General features: G+C 32.5%; 1 protein-coding gene across 5 annotated transcripts in view; it reads right to left on the bottom strand.

Annotated features, from left to right (window-relative positions):
* The window catches only part of LOC145305915 (equilibrative nucleoside transporter 1-like), an 83426-nt gene that overhangs the window by 46947 nt on the left and 16176 nt on the right, over positions 1–20303 (bottom strand). For 4 of the 5 annotated variants that reach the window (XM_080147786.1, XM_080147788.1, XM_080147790.1 and 1 more), the window contains exons 3-7: positions 15609–15655; positions 5775–5845; positions 5235–5295; positions 3886–3957; positions 2685–2749 (exon numbers count right to left, since the gene is read on the bottom strand). In XM_080147786.1, the coding sequence (XP_080003912.1) occupies positions 2685–2749; positions 3886–3957; positions 5235–5295; positions 5775–5796 (220 nt within the window). In that variant the 5' untranslated portion in view covers positions 5797–5845; positions 15609–15655. Of the gene's footprint in view, positions 1–2684; positions 2750–3885; positions 3958–5234; positions 5296–5697; positions 5740–5774; positions 5846–15608; positions 15656–20303 lie in introns of those variants that run through there. The other variant, XM_080147787.1, reaches the window with a different exon arrangement.

Below are 20303 nucleotides of genomic sequence, written 5' to 3'. Positions count from 1 at the left end.
CATATAAATTTTATTGTAAAAAAGGACCAAGCTAAGTTTATTTTATAATAATTCAAATAAATTTAATAGTGGCTTAACTGCCTCAAAAGGTTAACAACCTCAATTTATGAAATACAAAACAACTGCAAGAAAATTTAAACATAGACAATTTTGTCCATTAGTTGAGCAACATCATTAACCTCTCATTAGTTGATATTCTAATTTTAATGACCTACAACAACAATCTTCATAGAAAAGTATCAAAATGTCCATCTGTCTGTAAAAAAAAAGAGCTTTCAAACCAGTAAGCTCCTCCTTTAAAGTAAAGCTTCTTTTAGGTCCTGGGAAAGGTTTTAAAACTATGTTTTAAATCGCCTTAGAAAAATTATACCTAATAAAATTTAAAGTGGAGGGTTAATTACCCTTAATAATTGCCCCTTGAGGCCTCTGGTGGCGCAGCCGATAGTAAGATGTAAAATAGTAAAAGATATATTGTTTATCAAATTATGTAACCAAATAACTTTTAGAGTGCATCTCAAATTATTTCTATAAATTATCCTTTTTGCATAAGATGAAATATCGGCAATATTTTGTGGGAAGATGATGGGAGGGGGGGGGCGGGGGGGTGAGTTAGGATCACGGGGGGGGGGGAGGTGCAAGTTCTATTTGATTCTTTCCTGGAACCAATACAGGTATTAAATAAGAAATGAATAATATCTAAATTGTTTAATATATAAAGTGCTACAAAAAATCATTTCAATAATGCCTTTATACTTTCATATTTTTAATTCTATTCTTGAAATTGGTACTTGCATGTTTTTATGTTCCGTGATAAATCTCTTAAACGGCATGTCTGATAGTTTTTCAATTTTAAGGAAAGCTTAGTAATAGACTAGGGGTGGTTTTATGCTATTTAGATTGAGAGGCGGGGTAAGGAAGCAACACCTTCCTTTCCGATAAAAAATAACCCCTTCTAAAAATATTTTTTGGTATTATCAACTTTCGGTTAAAGTAAAATATTATAGTTTTTATTGAATGTTAAAAATCTCTTGCATTGCTGGGTTTGTCTCTTATGTTTTTTTTTATTATTTCTCTTATTTGTTAATCTTTGTTACTGAACTTCTACAGGATATGATTATTCGGATATAGTCCCTTTCTTGGCAACGCCCCTTAAGGGGCGATTCGTTGTATTTTCAAAATGGCTTTTGATAGGTTATTTTAGGTTAGGTTAGGTAATGGCACCGCAGGGTTAGGCAATTGGACCCGCAGGGTTAGAGCCCCCTGCAGGGGCTAGAAATAGGAGAAAAGCTACTGTGAAAATACGAAGAAACGCCCCTTAAGGGGAGTTGCCACGAAAGGGACTATACCCGATTATTCTATCTTTTATCTTAAAAATATATATGCCATGCAGTACTATTATGTATGAAAAAGGAAATATGCAAAGGGTTAAAATATGTTTTAAAGCCTTAAACAACTTCCTAGTTTTCTTTTATGCTTCCATGGCATAGCAAGTGTACCTATGGAGACTTTATGATTAATGATATTTGTCTGAAATACAAAATGTACATAGTAGGGTTGGGCCGGATATCCGGTCATTTTCATTATCCGGCCGGATACCGGATATTAAAACTATTCGGTTACATGATATCCGGCTAATTTTTGACGCCGGATATCCGGTTATCCGGTATATTGCCGGATATCGAACGTTTGCCAGATATCCGGCCGGAACCGGATACCCGGCATTAGAAATCAGCCGGATATCCGGTATCCGGCCAAAAAAGTATCCGGCCCAACCCTAGTACATAGTATATGTATATTTTGTATGTATTTTTATTTTGTGCATAAAATTTTGTCCCCTTCTAGAATTTGAAAATAAAAAAGAAATCTAAATAACTATTTGGAGCTTTGGACTCATATATTAAATTAACTAGTTGTATGCATGTCCGGTAAGATCTCGTAAACGGCTGGATCGATCGTTATCAATTTATACAATACGAAGCTTAGATTATGACATCAAAAAAATAACTAATGAGAGGCCAGTATACACTGTAATTGACCAATGGTAAAATTTATAGTGGCCTCTCATTGGTTAATTTTTTTGACGTCATAATCAGGGTCATTCACTTTTACTAGCTTCATACAATACTAGTGGCTGCTGCTCTAGCATTTATCGGCTCTGTATTGGAAAAATAGCCTAAAACCATCCCAATACTTTAATCTAAAAAATAAACTAGCCTAAAACCATACAAAGATCAATGTGAAGCTTTTCTAAAATGGAGAAACCAATCGGTGCAGTAGTTTCCGAGATCTTTAGCTTCATGAAAAATCTTAATACTTTATATTATAGTATACCCTTTCCCGCCCAATAGCCTATATGAATCAATGTATATTGTATAACTTCACTGAAAATTGTTAAGCCGTTTAATCTGCAGGTAATGCCGAAAATCATAATAGATAAAAGCCTAAAGCTACATTGATTTAATTCAGCTGCAGAAAAAGTTAAATTTTAGTTGCAGCCTTTGCTTCTAATCCGCATCTAAGGTAAAACAGTCTTTTTTTAAGCCAAACTCCAAAAAAGGACAGTAAAAACTTTAATTTCTTTTAACAGTTATAAATCTATCTCAACCATAACATTTATAAATTAGTAACTACTGCTGCTTCATAACGATAATTTGTTATTTTTATGTATAATATTTGTATTCCTATAAGGTTTTCTTTCTCAATATTAGTACCATACAAATTAGGGTTAGCTCCGTCACCAGATTCAACTACAAAAAAAATACACATTTGAACCATTCTATTCCGTCCGTCCGTCAGTCCGTTCGCCCGTCCGTCAGTCCGTCCTTAACGTTATAAGGAAAAAGCAGTTTTCTCAACTACTATTTACGATTTTTGGCGATGATTCTCTGGAGAAGTATACAATTCTACTTGTTCCGTAAGTCTGTCCGTAATTTTCCAAGAGACATAGATCTATTTTTAAAAGCGAAGCTTTTCTATAATTAGGGTCGGTCCGTCCGTACGTCCAAACGTCCGTCCGTCCGTAACGGATAGCTTTTTTCGTTAATTTAGACATGTTAGAATTGTCCTATCGATTTCAAATTTTGCATGGTGATTCCTTTAGTAGTTAGGTACGATTTAGAAAGCGTAGCAACTCTATAATCATTACCAAAATGTCCGTACGTCCATTTTAAACATGTTGATTTTTTTTTACTTTTTTAAATAGTTTTTTTCGTTAATTTAGGCATGTTAGAATTGTCCTATCGATTCCAAATTTTGCATGGTGATTCCTGTAATAGTTAGGTACGAGTTAGAAAGCGTAGCAACTCTATAATCATTACCAGAATGTCCGTACGTCCATTTTAAACATGTTGATTTTTTAAAAAATTTTAACAACAAATTTGTATGTGACCTAATTATTTGATTAATCTGATTTTTGGTATACTGATTCCTGGGACAACAAAGTACAATATTATAAGCGAAGCAACTCTATAATCAAGTCCTAAAAATGTAAGTGTGTCCATAATCATTATCCTGTATCAAGCAGTTTTTCAACAAATTTACTTACAATTTTGCTTCGACTCTTATACTTTTATATTCTGATTATTCAGTTCAGACACTATACAAGTGTTAATGTCCGTTTGTCCTACCGTTTCAGTGCTTCGCTTTTAAGGATGTTGTCATCCTTGTTTTCCTAAGATTTAGTGATTTTTAAAGATTTTTCTACTATATTATTTCTTTTTTTTTGGTAGCGAAGTTACTCTATAATTCAATTTGTCTGTTCGTCAGTCAGTCAGTCCGTAACGCTATGGAGATAACTAATTTAATGCTAAACTAATATTATTTGGTCTAATTATTTTCTTCTCAAATATTATTCTTTCATTTTATGAAAAAATGTGTATTTTTCCTTTTTCAAAGAAGGTAGTAACAGTTTGACACTGGGTAGGTTGAACTACTACATTGTCTATGTATACAGATCCACTAAAAAAGAAATATATTATTAATTGTAAGGGGTGTCGTAGCTCAGTGGTAACGAACTGAGTTACGGTGGTGAGTTATCGAGTTCAAGTCCCCATGTGGCAACTCGAATTTCTCAAAATGTCGCATTACATTCCCCTGGTTGTGTAAGAATGGAGATTATCGAGTGGTTTGGATACTTAATAGTCACGAACATAATATCTGTACAACCCTTATCCCAAGCTCCTGTGCGGAAAGTGTAACTAATTAAGGAGACTTTAATTTGGGACACCTGTCATATTCGGTGAGGGTGAGGTAATAAAGAGTAGCTCCCATAAGACAGCAGGTCAAGAAATAATGTACTTGAACGTGAAGCTTGATAGCCCTAGTGGCTATACAAAAGTGTGTCGTCCAACTACATGACTACTTAGGTCTAAACACTAAGAACATGGCTACACACACACGCACACATTTATAATCATAATATATCATACTATCGGCTTTGCCCCCAGCCTCTAGGGGCTTTGCCCCAAGAGGTAATTTAAAAAAGAAATAAATAAAATTAAGTACTACTGACGCTGCCAGTAGTTTTATGTGAACTAACTTCCCCATAAACCAAAAAAATGGGTGGGATTTTTTTTGGGGGGGTTGGAGGTGTCCCACCCCCCAAGAAAATAGCTTGAAACCACCACAGGACCAGTAGGTATATTCCCTGAAGAGTAGAATCCAATCGGTTCAGTGGTTGCCGAGATCTTAAGGGACAGACAGACAGACATCGTTCTACGTTGTATTATAGACAAGCTACTTTGTATTATAGATATGCAATGTATACAAACTATACTTAATAGTTGTATGTAAATTTAAAGTTTATCAAAGAAATTATAAATTCATCAAACACTAAGATTATCATATTTAACCCTAAACTGCTCTACACGCGTAGGTAAACATATTAGAGAGGACTTTACAAGATTAGTTCTCTTTAAAACTTAAGCCTTTAATAAATAAAAATCTTTCTTTTTGTCATCCTACTGTAGAAGCTTCTTACAGTGTCTATAAAAAATGACGTCTTACTAGCCTACCATTGGTCAATTAAAATGTATATTGGCCTGCCACTGGTAATTTAGTCAGTGTATTAGCCATTCATTGGTAATTTGTTTAGTATGACGTCATTTTTAACAGGCACATCCAAATACTGCATAGAACAACTGGAAATTATGTTTTAATAGTTTTATATGGACAGTATTATTTGGTGGAAAAGGCATAACAAGACTTCAAGACAAAGTTTGTGAAATAAAATGAACCTGCAGTGAAAGCAACAACAGGACCAAACCCAATTGCAACAGCTCGGCACAGCACTTGTTCCTAGATATAGATAGATAGATAGATAGATAGATAGATAGAGATAGATAGATAGATAGATAGATAGATAGATAGAGATAGATAGATAGATAGATAAATAGATAGATAGATAGATAGATAGATAGATAGATAGATAGATAGATAGATAGATAGATAGATAGATAGATAGATAGATAGATAGATAGATAGATAGATAGATAGAGATAGATAGATAGATAGATAGATAGATAGATAGAGATAGATAGATAGATAGATAGATAGATAGGTAGATAGATAGATAGATAGATAGATAGATAGATAGATAGATAGATAGATAGATAGATAGATAGATAGATAGATAGATAGATAGATAGATAGATAGATAGATAGATAGATAGATAGATAGATAGATAGATAGTCACGCACCTGACTTGTTGTTATGTCCCATAGTGTGGGGACACGCCCCACCCAAACTATAGATATATAGATAGATATTCACGCACCTGACTTGTTGTTATGTCCCATAGTGTGGGGACACGCCCCACCCAAACCCTCTCCTCACTTCCTCTACTATCTAAAATAAACAAGAATAATTAGGCACACTTCACAAGAAGTGAAGCAACATTAATCTAACAAGGATGACAACATTCATAAATGCGAAGCACTGAAACAGTAGGACAAACGGACATTAACACTTGTATAATGTCAGAACTGAATAATCAGAATATAAATAAATATATAAGAGTCAAAGCAAAATTATAAGTAAACTTGTTGAAAAACTGCTTGATACAGGATAATGTTTATGGACATACTTACAATTTTAGGACTTGGTTATAGAGATGCTTCGCTTATAATATTGTACTTTGTTGTCCTAGAAATCAGTATTCAAAAAATCAGATCCATCGGATAATTTTATCTGATACAAATTTTGTTGTTAAAAAAGTTGAAAATCAACATGTTTAAAATGGACGTACGGACATTCTAGTAACGATTATAGAATTGCTACGCTTTCTAAATCGCCATTCAAAGTTTGAAATCGATAGGTCAATTCTAACATGCCTAAATTAACGAAAAAAGCTATCCGCTACAGAAGTACGGACGTACGGTCGAACGGACGGACCGACCCTAAATATAGATAAGCTTCGCTTTTAAAAAGAGGATAAAATAAGAGTAAACTGTAACACAGGACTTTTTCAGTAAATGTCGAAATAAGCAATTGTACCAAGCATTAAAATAGCCATTTTCTACATGTATAAATGGATGTAGAATATACGTCGATATTATGACAGAAAAATTGTCGTCAATTTGGGATGCCTCGTCTTTATTGGTCGGGCCGTTAATCTAGTAGGAGGGGAGGCTATAGATTAAGAAGGGGGATAAGATATATCGTTATTTTAGCCCGCTACAGAGTTCACTTTATTATAGAACATGAAAATCTGGTGTAAGATCCAAGTAATAATAAATCCTTTCGCGCGTGTGTGTGTGTGTGTGTGTCTACTAGTTTACACGGGTTTACGATTAGAAATACGTCATAGGAGTAGTTATACAGATGCTTCGCTACAAACAAATAAATAGTCCGAATTAGTAGGGTTGGGCCGAATATCCGGTTTGCCCGGATATCAGGCCATTTTCAATACCCGGCCGGATACCGGATATTGACACTGTCAGGATTCCGGATATCCGGCTCATTTTTAATGCCAGATTTCCGGTTATCTGGCCGGATATCTGTTAATTTTACGGCTATCGAATGTTGGCCGGAACTGGATATCCGGCATTGGAAATCAGCCGAATATCCGGAATCTGGCCAAAAAAATCCGGCCCAACCCTACTAATTAGTGGTACTTTGATATTAGCAAAATGTTTGGTAGCAAAGGGGAATATTGCTCATTAGTCAACTAGTATTTTGCCACGGAGGGAGGGGATAATGGACTTTCAATTACACTGGTACCTTAAGTTTTATTACAACGTTATTTTTGTCCTTGCCATAAAAACTTTGGGTTTTAATTGGTCGGTTCCAAACTTTTCAACCAATAAATTTGATTTAAAGATCGAGTAATTCTATTCTCATTTATGAAGTATATTGTACTACATCCATTTATCGTCCATTATCTTATCCCTTAGATCCCTGTATTTTTACCCAATTATTAGTAGCAAATCTGCTCTATAATTACAAATATTCAAATGATTTTTGAAACCCTAAGATAGACGTCTGAAAATTTTTTTAATGATTCCCTTCAACCAAGTAGAAGGGCTTCCACTGTAAAACCTAGATATTTTGTCTGTTTCTCCATAAAGTTAAGTAAGAAGTATTTTTGTTTGGCCTTTGCTGTTTAGGGATGTTATCATCCTTGTTTATTAGTCCTTAATAGGGATCATAGTAAAACAAATGTTCAATTTATTTTTGATTACATGTTTTTAGAAAAAAATTTTACAGATCAAGTAAATAGAATTAGTTCTAAATTTTCATTAATTTCTAAGTTTATACATCTGACATGTAAGACCTTAAAATTTTGCTGAAAAGTTGGACAGACGGACGGATCTAATACAACTAAAGGAGCTACGCAACTAAATAATTAGGATACACTACAAGTACATTGTATTATAGCAGAGACTGCTATTAGCCAATTAATTCCATTTCTCGTATTCATTCGAATCTGGTGGATAGGAACCGGTTCTCATCCATACGAAAAAACTATGTCTAGCATTGTATTATATCCAGCTTTCTACGAATATAAAAATGTACAATCATAAGATTAAAACCAGTTTTTTTAGCCCGTGCCTTCGCACCTCAGGGCTAAAAAACTGGTTTTAATCTTATAATTGTACATTCTATATCCGCAGAAAGCGGTTTATAATACGATGAAAGAAATAAATATTAAAATTGCCGAAGATTAAATATTTTGTTGGAGTAAAGTTGGAGCAAAACTTTTTTTTTGGTGTAACTGAAAGAGAAGTGGGATATGAAGGGGAGAAAAAAGGGAAGGGGGTTGGGGGGAAATTTTCGCTTAGAATTGTTTGTCAGAATCACATTCCCTTTTCCCTGGTATTATGGTAGTAATCATGTTATAAAGCTATAATAGATTACAGACAGATTAGTCTTTACAAGACAGCTTTGTAATAATAATACCCAGGAAATGTTCGTCCAAAAATAGCACAGCTAAAACATGTTAATAATCTAGGATAAAAATATCTTAAATTGCATTAAAAATGACGAAGCCCTTCTGTCCCACTTTTAAGCAAGACGATTCACCTTTCTCCCATTTCTTTTGAAGAGATTTTCTTCCCCCCCCCCTTCCCTTTTTCTTTTCCCTTTATATGACGTCATATAGGAATCGTCTTGCTCAAAAGTGGGACAGATTGGGCTTCGTCATAAAAAATAAACTGCATATGTTAAAAGGTGTATTTCCAAAAGTAGACGTTATTTTATCTAAAAACTACTAAAATTCTGGACTGTATATCAAATATAAGAGGTTCCAAGAATTTATACAAAACGGGTTTTTTTATTCGTTGTCAGCAATTAATTTAGTAAGATGTAATTTTGTTTATCATAATCAGGGGTGTACATAAAAGTAACAGGATGTCTATTTGTTTGTATCCAAGGGTCAGTCTAACCTCTGAACCTTTTCCAAGAAATTTATGTTCTTCTAGCTTCAAAAATAAGAAAATTACAGCCGTTTGAAATTTTAAGTAAAAAAAAAAACAAAGGTTGTTAAACAAAAGTGTGAAGGAAGCGAAAATTGACTTAGACTTAAAAAAGGTCGGAAATTCATTATCAAACAGGGTACTTGCACAAAAAAAATTTGCCTTCTAGCTCTAATAGGAACTGAGATAATGGGGGGGCGTTGAACGTCCCCCCCCCCTGACCATTAAGGTGCCCGACTGTAAAGGGTTAAGCTTTTCCAGGAAAGGTTTTTAACCCTTTTATGGGAAAGTTATCTCCACCCTCCCACGAGAAATAGCCAAGTTTTAAAGTAACAACGGAACAAATAAAGGCTAAACAGCCATTACTTATTTACAGTTAAGCTTTTCCAGGAAAGGTTTTTAACTATTTTATGGAAAAGTTATCACTACCCTCCCAAGAGAAAAAGTCAAGTTTTAGAGTATCAACGCAACAAATAAAGGCTAAACAGCCATCACTGTATGAGTGTATGTTATTAGTAATCCTATTTTATATTTCTTGTGTCTATATTTTTCGTGGATTTACTGCAAAATATTTGGCGTAAATCTCAGGGTCTTTCACCCCCCCCCCCTCCCCCTCTTTAGAGGATAACGAGATCTTTCAATACCAACACATAGACGAAATATTAAGACAAACTTTGGGGACTTTTAATCAGTTGGTTCTAGTAGTGATAAAACTTTTCAATTAATAATTTTAAGCAATTTTATTCTTTAGAGGAATTAAATTCATACTTGCAAAAAAATAAATATAATGTTTCTTTTTTATTTGAATTATTTTTGCTGGATTATTTTTTAGAGTGAGTTGTATTAAACCATATCAATTTGTCTGAAAGAAACTAGCCGGCAATAATTTTTGCAAAGACCCAGGCATACTTTTACAGAAAGGGATATTTTTGCCAAAGAAAACTTTTTTGCTGTCGAATAGAACAATTATTTTTCCTTGTTTAAAACAGTACCTATCATAACTGTTTGGGTACTAACCCAATCTGACCTAAAATAATGACCATGTATGCAAGGACGTTTTTTTACCTTTATTATTTTCTGCGGTGAAAAATACATTCCGTTTTTCATTTTTTGTGGTCCACTTTTAGTTAATGTGAAATATCCATCCTTTTGTGGAAGACTTGTTTGCAATGCAGCCATTCTTAAGAATCCTTTGCATTTTATATGTTAAAAACAAGGACTTTTAGGTCCAATACTTGCAAAGATTTAATGTGATTGGAAATTAAATTTTAAGTTATCCAGGTCTTTAATGGTTATCTCTTTCATTGTATTATAAACGGCTTTCCGCGGATATAGAATGTACAATTATAAGATTAAAACCAGCTTTTTGAGCCCCGAGGTGCCGAAGGCAAGGGCTAAAAAACTAGTTTTTAATCTTATGATTGTACATTTTTATATTCGTAGAAAGCTGGATAGAATACGATGCTAGACATATTTTTTTTCGTATGGATGAGAACCGGTTCCTATCCACCGGATTCGAATGAATACGAGAAAAGGTGTTTTCACTCATACCAATAAATTGACCACTGAAACCCCCCCCCCCCCTGCTTTATATCTATTTGTAAAAAGACCTTACTTTGCCTAACCTAGCCTAAATCAAATTTTCAACTTGTGGTACCACGGTTGGTTTTTTATTAAATGAATAAGATAGGGTACAATGTTTGGCACTTTCGATATAAGTAAATGATAATAAAAAACCCATAGAATGCGATAATAACTTCAGAAAAATCGAAGAAAATAGTTTTCATACTTAATTAACGTTTTTAAGTTTTTCTTCAAAAAGTTTAGATAAGATGCCTTTAAAAGTCGTCTATGATTTTGTCAGGGATAAAAATGTAACTTTAAAATAAGAATTACAACATATTTTTTCAATTAGTACAAAGTAAAATTTTGAACATTTTATTGATCAGTATATTTTTTAAAATGTGAAGTAGAAACCTGAATATTTTATCATAAAAATTGTGTTATGATTTGATTGTCTGCTAGATTACAAGAAAAAAGATACTGACAGTACTTGTTGGTTCTTTAAAAAAAATTAGGTAGATTACTTTCAGAACCCCTCTTTTTGCAACGTTATTTCAATAGAACAGAGCCGTAGTCTTAGTGTACTCAATATCTAGACAGCCAACCAGTGTTTTAGAATTGTTCAATTTTTTTAACTTCTGATAAAAACAGAATTAATGGTATTTTTGTAAATATTATACCTCCAAGAAATGGCTATACTTCCCAATCATATGTTGTGTGATATTTAAGAGGAATTATTTTGATATAATGTCATTAAAATATTCGTTGAAAAAAGTGCTATTCTAGCTTATACTTTACATTTTAATGTGTATGATAATTCAAATAAAAGATAATGAAGATTTATATTATATTTAATTGTTATAATTATAAAGAAAAACCTGGAAACAGTAAAAATCTGACTTTATTTTATTGACGTAGGGAAAATTTTGTCAAATATTTGAATAAAAAAACAATATAAAACAAAATAAATTATTTTTAATATAGTCACAAAAAGGCTTAATGAGTTTAGGAAATATTTCATTCACTAATCATGTCATTTAAACTCTATTACACAGAATACAGTGTAAAAAGATGTTCTCGTTTTAATTTTAGGTAATTTCAAATGCATTTTGATACCTTTTAATGATTTATTTTTTGAAACATCTTTTTATAAAATGTTATTGATTTTTGAAGTTATATGTTAAAATGTTTTTAAATTTTGTTAACATTTTGTTTTAAATGTAGAAAATTGGTAATTCTAAACATTCAAAAAATGATTTTATTAAATTTTTATCACTTAAATGGCATGTTTGATGAAATTTTCAACTGATAATTCAAGAAAAATCGTTTAAGTTTTATTATATTTTACTTTGAAATGTTAAAAAAATATATTATTGTCAAAAATGTGGAAGTTATACTTTCCTCAAAAAAAGACCTAAAACATGCAAATTAACACGTGTAATGAGATTTTTTTTCTTTCAGGTTTAATTTTAAGTAATTATTGATATTTTTTGTAAAAAGGATTTTATATAAAAAGTTTTAAAACTCGAGTTATGTAGTGGTTCTGAAAAAGGTTGCGAATTTATGCAATTTTCTTGCAAAAAAATTTTTCTAAGATTTTAAAAATAGCAAAGGGTGTTATTAGACGTACTTACAGATACAATTGCTAAGTCATTTTGGCCAAACACTAAAATAAAGTTTTTACATCTGAGGGTCCAACCGTGGTACATAAAAGTTATAAGGTAAGCCGTCATTTTAATTAAATCAAAAGTTATTTTATAATATAAGCTGAAATCTGTAAGAAATAAGAACGTATGTTTGTCAGTCTGTGTGTACCAAAGAAACTTGCTAACCGCTGAACCGATATGGTTCTCTTTTACAACGTAGCATCTCATAGGTCAAGGGGGTTATATAACGATTTGGAAGGAGGGTACCACCTATCTCGCAGAAGATTTCGCCTCCATAGAAAAAAATGACCCCATCCAACAAAATCTTTTTCTCTTTAAACTTATTAAAAGTGTTAAGCCGCCAGAGTACTGCAATAAAGCAAAATCTGTAAAGACGTCTTTGTATAATTCTTGTAATTCTTTGTTTCCCAAGAAAATTGTAATAAATTGTTTCTTTTATCATATTTCTTTCTCGAGGTACAGCTACATTTCATTTTATTATAAAGAGACAAAACTTTTATAATACATAAGGTGAGTAACGAACATGAACAATTATTAAGATAAGTCTTATTAAGTATGCAAAGAGAAAAATTGATTATTTGAGAACAAGGACATATTGTTGTGTTTTTTTTTAGTCTTTATTGTTTGTAGTTTAAAAGGGACAAATATAGTTAATACAAATATAACAACACCCTAGTTCTGGACATATAGTTTGACATGGGACAAATATAGTTAATACAAATGTTACAGCACCCCAGCTCTGGACATATAGTTATTTGAGAACAAGGACATATTGTTGTGTTTTTTTACTTAGTCTTTATTGTTTGTAGTTTAAAAGGGACAAATATAGTTAATACAAATATAACAACACCCTAGTTCTGGACATATAGTTTGACATGGGACAAATATAGTTAATACAAATATAACAACAATCTAGTTCTGGACATATAGTTTGACATGGGACAAATATAGTTAATACAAATGTTACAGCACCCTAGTTCTGGACATATAGTTTGACATGTGACAAATATAGTTAATACAAATGTATCAACACCCCAGTTCTGGACATATAGTTTGACATGGGACAAATATAGTTAATAAAAATACAACAACACCCAAGCTCTGGACATATAATTTGACATGGGACAAATATAGTTAATACAAATGTATCAATACCCAAGCTCTGGACATATAGTTTGACATGGGACAAATATAGTTAATACAAATGTTACAGCACCCCAGCTCTGGACATATAGTTTGACATGGGACAAATATAGTTAATACAAATGTTACAGCACCCTAGTTCTGGACATATAGTTTGACATGTGACAAATATAGTTAATACAAATGTATCAACACCCCAGTTCTGGACATATAGTTTGACATGGGACAAATATAGTTAATAAAAATACAACAACACCCAAGCTCTGGACATATAATTTGACATGGGACAAATATAGTTAATACAAATGTATCAATACCCAAGTTCTGGACATATAGTTTGACATGGGACAAATATAGTTAATACAAATGTTACAGCACCCCAGCTCTGGACATATAGTTTGACATGGGACAAATATAGTTAATACAAATGTTACAGCACCCTAGTTCTGGACATATAGTTTGACATGGGACAAATATAGTTAATACAAATGTTACAGCACCCTAGTTCTGGACATATAGTTTGACATGTGACAAATATAGTTAATACAAATGTATCAACACCCCAGTTCTGGACATATAGTTTGACATGGGACAAATATAGTTAATAAAAATACAACAACACCCAAGCTCTGGACATATAATTTGACATGGGACAAATATAGTTAATACAAATGTTACAGCACCCCAGCTCTGGGCATATAGTTTGACATGGAACAAATATAGTTAATACAAATGTTACAGCACCCTAGTTCTGGACATATAGTTTGACATGGGACAAATATAGTTAATACAAATGTAACAATACCCCAGTTCTGGACATATAGTTTGACATGGGACAAATATAGTTAATACTAATGTTACAGCACCCCAGCTCTGGACATATAGTTTGACATGGGACAAAAATAGTTAATACAAATGTTACAGCACCCTAGTTCTGGACATATAGTTTGACATGGGACAAATGACCTTTATTTTTACTGACTATTTCATCAAATTACAAATATAGCAGCAAACCTTGGCCTTTTTATTTTAAGAAAATATTGTAACAATGGTGATTACGTACACTAATAATGAAGCTTTTAAAATTATAAACTAAAAATAGGGACAAACATTAACAAGGAAAAAATAGAGAAAAGTGAAATAAAGAAAAGAAATAGGCAGAAAGAAAAAGTAAAAACAAGTTCTTGGTGCGATTTTCCTTGAAGGGTAAACATACCCTCACCCAAAATAATTATAAACCTTCCCTGGACCTATACAAAGCTTCACTGTAAAGAAGAACCATATCGGTCCAGCGGGTAGCGAGATTCTTTGCTACAGACAAAAAAAGCTTTCTTCAAGGGGGTGCAAATTATTTTTATTTTGAAGCCCTTCCCTTTAATTTTTCATCCCACACCCCCCACTAAAAATATTGCAGGTGTATTGGTAAAAACACCCCTTCTTCCACTCCGAGCTCGAACGTTTTTTATTCTTTTTCTTCCATGGAATTTCTACGCCCCCTTCCCCTTATCTTTCTTAAGAAATTGTCTTTTATTTAGGGCATTCCTCGAAGCTAGTAAAAGTAGCTGACTCAGATTATGACGTAAAAAAAATTAACCAATGAGAGGCCAGTATACACTGTTATTGACCAATTGTAAAATTTATAGTGGCCTCTCATTGGTTAATTTTTTTGACGCCATTTTCTGAGTCAGCCAGCTCCCTAGCTTTCATTCCTCCCTCATGGGCAAGCCTATTATTATCACAAACTTTTTATGAATCAAATGGTCAAAAACCTGTCCACACACCTGAATTTGCTTAATGCTTGATCTTAAAATATTGGTAAAACATTTTGGACACAAAAAATTTCCATTTTCCTACCTATATAAATAGGAAAACACATTTTTCTTCAAAGATCCAACAAAAAAGATGTATACTGTATTAGAGTATATGATATTAGAGTGCTCTTAAAGTACTATTAGAGTAAAGCTGTTAGAGTATTTATTAATAACACCCCTCCCAATTTTCACATATTCTCTTTTTGGTGGTACAAGAATTTTTTCTATTTTTATTTTTTATTTTTTTTATCTAAGTGAATCTTTAATCTACCAAAGAGAAATTTTCACGCTTAGGAATTTTGAGAACAGATATTTATCACATCGTATTATAGACAGCATTGTTAGCGAGGGACCGAAGACCCGGGTTAACAAAACTGGTATTAATTTCATGATTTTTATTTTGATATCCGTGGAAACTGTAATAGGATGCTAGACAAAGTTTTTTCGTATGGATGAGAACCGGTTCCTATCCTCCGGATTCGAATGAGTACGAGAAAAAAACTAGTCCTACCTGATGATTTTGCAGACAGCGCAAGGTTAGCGGCTGGGCCTCTCCTTCTATAATAGATAGATAGATAGATAGATAGTTAGATAGATAGATAGATAGATAGATAGATAGATAGATAGATAGATAGATAGATAGATAGATAGATAGATAGATAGATAGATAGATAGATAGATAGATAGATAGATAGATAGATAGATAGATAGATAGATAGATAGATAGATAGATAGATAGATAGATAGATAGATAGATAGATAGATAGATAGATAGATAGATAGATAGATAGATAGATAGATAGATAGATAGATAGATAGATAGATAGATAGATAGATAGATAGATAGATAGATAGATAGATAGATAGATAGATAGATAGATAGATAGATAGATAGATAGATAGATAGATAGATAGATAGATAGATAGATAGATAGATAGAAAGATAGATAGATAGATAGATAGATAGATAGATAGATAGATAGATAGATAGATAGATAGAATAGATTGTTTGAAAGGTTCCAAAAACTAGCAATTGTAAAAAGGGTATGAAAAATATTTTCTTACAAAGATATATCTTAATATTTTGTATAAAAATATATCATCTACAAGAAACAAAAAGCAGAATTTCTTTTTTTGTGTATCATTAATAAGAAGAGGTATTACCAGGCTTACACAAACAGGTAAACTCCACATTACTTATGTTAAGAAAAGGTTTTTTGTTATACTTGAGATAAAACAATTATGGTTTTAACTTTTCTTCCCGTTACAAAATTAGAAAATATGATTTAACATTTTTATTAGAAAACCTACTTTTACTTTCCATCTGTCAGGAAAGTTATGGTGAAATTCGTAGACGTCATAGGTTAGGGTGTTTAACCCCCCTCAAACTTGAAAACCCTCATTTTACCCCCTTAAAATCTTTAAATTAAGCAAGATTAATCCCTCTAACATCTTTTAAATCCCTCATTTTATCCCCCTTAAACTAAAAAGCTTGGACGTCCATGGTGGAATTATGATCTACTTGGGGATACATGTCAGATTTACCACTAGCACAAATACTGTGATAATACTGTCATAAATACAGTGATTTACTATCATAAACACAGTTTTACTGTCAAATTCACACCTGCATTTTTTGGGGGTATGACAAAAATACAGTTATTGAACTGTCATATTCACAATTTTACTGTCAATTATACACCTACATATTGACAAAAATGCAGACATATGTCTACTTGAAATCTATTCAATATATCTTTGACGATGGAAATTTGAAACTCACGGGTCAATATTTCTTTAATATTCCCCCTATTTTCGAACTGTCCAAAGTCGTTTATAATAATTAGGGAAAGGGTTGAATTTGGACATGAAACATAAATATTAAAATCTTTTCTAAATTTTTACGATCCTGAAAGTTAATATTTACTGATATTTTCCAATAAATTTTTTCGTTCCGTCAAAATTTGGAAAAATAGCCAATATGGCTGTCTAGAAAGAACACGAAACCTCTACACCTAATATTTTCTCAGTGTTTTTTTTTACTTTTTATACAATTTTTTTTTAAAAATTAAATATTGATGAGTTTTTTATTTTTATAGAATGAATTATAAAAAAAAATAATATTGGTTGATTGGTTTTTGTGATATCAGAACCATATTTTGTATCATTGTTGGGGATGTACATCAATTTATTGGCTATTGTCTTATCTCTTAAGATCCCTGATTTTTCTTACTTTTAATTTTTATTGCAAGATATTTTGACTTTTAGACTATAAGCCATAAAGAGAGGCGGAAAAATTAATATCCAGGGAGGGAGGGGACAATGAGCTGTTGATCACACTATTCCTATGTTCAACCCCTTCCTTTCTTTCCCCCCACCCCCCATTAATTATTTATGATGATGATAATCCCATTTTATGGGGGGGGGGGGGGAAATGTATGACATGTATATACTCAGTCATGGAAAATTTTAGAAAGGATTACAAGATCCATAAAAGCGAAGCACTGATACAGTAGGACAAACGGATATTAACACTTGTATAGTGTCAGAAGAGTCGAAGCAAAATTGTAAGTCAATTTGTTAAAAAACTGCTTGATATCTCAAACATGCCTAAATTAACAAAAAAAGCTATCCATTTGTGACGGATGGAAGGACCAACCCTAATTATAGAAAAGCCTCGCCTTTAAAATGTCTAAGCTATGATGAACATAAGCCTCCCCCCTCCCCCCCCCAAAAAAAAAACAAACAAACCTAATAATAGACTTCAGATGGACAACTCATATCATATTACCTTAGATGGGGGGGGGGGGGGGGTGGAGGGGCTGTAGTCCTGTATTCTTTATATGAGATCTAAAGGGATAAGACAATGGCAGATAAATTGATTCACATCCCCAATGATCATACACAACCCCTTCTGTAAATTACAATTTTTAAAGTTTAATAATTATAAGTTTAACACATAATACATCTTAAGACAAAGATAATAAAAAAAACATGTATAGAATCCAGCAGTTACAAAGATCTTAAGGGACAGACAGACAGACATCATTCTACTTTGTATTGTAGATTGTGGGGGAGGAAAACTTTTACTTTTATTTATTATCCCTTCATTCTTCTGGGTTAGACTTAGGAGTTGACTTTCCAAACTTTCGAAGCTACTCTATATTTTGAAATGTCCTTCTGTCTTTCTATTTTTGGTGTTTATGGTCGGAATATCAAAATAAGCATAATTTAAATGTACAAGTGTACATCTAAATCACATTAAATGACCCGTGTATACATGTCATCCCCCCCCCCCAAATAGACGTCATATTGTAATTTGATAATTATAACATGACCTCCCCTCCCCTCCCCCATCCTTTCATGCAATAATAAAAACAAGGTTGACTAGATCCAAAATCATTGATAGAAATACATACAACAAGATTATTTGTAAAAATGGTGGTAAAAATGTAAATTGGTAGGGGGTAATGATATATATATGATATAAATATATTTATGGGGATAATTAAAGTTGACATTTTCTCCAAAACACTTTTCATGTGTGGTGTGTCTATATTTCCCCAATAGTTTCATTTTTGCTAGTTGTTAAAACAGTCTAAACTATACCTTATACTTTGCCTCTCTTTCATCATTGTACACTCCTACTTTTTTGTATTTTGTTTATTATCATTACTTTAAGTCTGGTTAGGTTAGGTTATATCAGTTATATTTGTAGCCCCGCTGGATTAGAATTATGCCCTGCAGGGGTTAGGTATTAAAGAAAAACCTACCCCAACCTTATTTTCAATTTATCATAAAATTAAATGGCGCCTCTCATAGGAAAGCACTCAATGCAATTGATTTTTATTTTTTAGAAAAAATAAGTGGGATTGTAGACACAATTGATGTTGTCATCCTTGTTTATAATAAAGCTAGCTTGAAAAAAAACAAGGTTAAATATCTCCAAAAGTAGATCAGGATGTAAACTTTAAAAATAGTTGTCAAAGAAAAGACAAAAGATAGTTAAATATTAAATATACAGACATGTTTGTCTTGTAAGATACTAAAACAGGACCCATGAGAAGCTAACCAGTAAAGGAAAACCCAATGCCTCTAGAGGCACTTTAGATGAGAGGCGGGAGGGAAAGCAATCAACTTATTCTCAGTTTAAGTTTTATAAAGAAAAAGAAATGGAGGGGTAATTTGTTTCTTGGGACTGTGTACATAACCTCCCCCAAAATAGCTACAACTCTTCCTCAGACCTATAGGAAGCTTCATTGTAAAAGAAAATTGGTTCGGTGGTTACCAAGATCCTTTGCTACAGACAAAAAAGCTTACTACTTTATTAATATTAGATAATGTAAGGAAATTTTTGGGCAGTGATAAAAAAAATTGATCGTTAGATAGATAGATATCTGGAGAGAGAGATCATCATCACATATGAGTCAATATATGTGTGTGTGTGTGTCTAATGGTATAGATAGATAGAGAGAGAGAGAGAGTTTAGGAGAGCATCACATATGCGTCAATATGTGTGTGTGTGTGTCTATAGGTATTTTGACGGTATTTTAAAAGCCAATTCCAGGGTAAAAATCCTCGGAATTTTTACTAATCATTTATTTCAAATATTCTTCAAAGCTTAGCTTTTCAAAAATAAGAGTGTTTTTTTATGTCCATTATAATCTATGATACAAAGTAGAACGATGTCTGTCTGTTTGTCTGTTTGTTTGTTTGTTTGTAGCGAAGGATCTCGCTAACTGCTGAACCGATCAAGTTCTCCTTTACAGGGTAGCTTCTCATAGGTCCCGGGAAGGTTTATAACTATTTTCTTGGGGGGTGGGACACCCCCAACCCCCCCCCCCAAAAAAAAAAAATTTAAAATACTCCACCCCCCAAAATTTTTTTTTTAAACTAAAATTTTAGATTTTTAAAAAAAAATCATTTTATCATCAATTGTTCTATCCTTACATAAAAGTAACAAGATCTGTGTTTGTTGAACTTTGTGAATTAAAAGTTATTTATTTCATCGTATTATAAACGGCTTGCCACGGATATAGAATGTACAATTATAAGATTAAAACCAGTTTTTTTAGCCCTGAGGTGCCGAAGCCGAAGCATTATCTTATGATTGTACATTTTTATATTCATAGAAAGCTGCATGGATATAATATGATGCTAGACATAGTTTTTTTGTATGGATGAGAACCGGTTCCTATCCACCGGA

This window comes from Acartia tonsa, chromosome 14, assembly GCF_053477335.1.
Source record: "Acartia tonsa isolate MP-2025a chromosome 14, ASM5347733v1, whole genome shotgun sequence".
In the NCBI taxonomy this organism is placed as follows: Eukaryota; Metazoa; Arthropoda; class Copepoda; order Calanoida; family Acartiidae; genus Acartia; species Acartia tonsa.
Note: the sequence above shows the minus strand (reverse complement) of the source record. Positions and strands in the feature narration are given on the sequence as shown.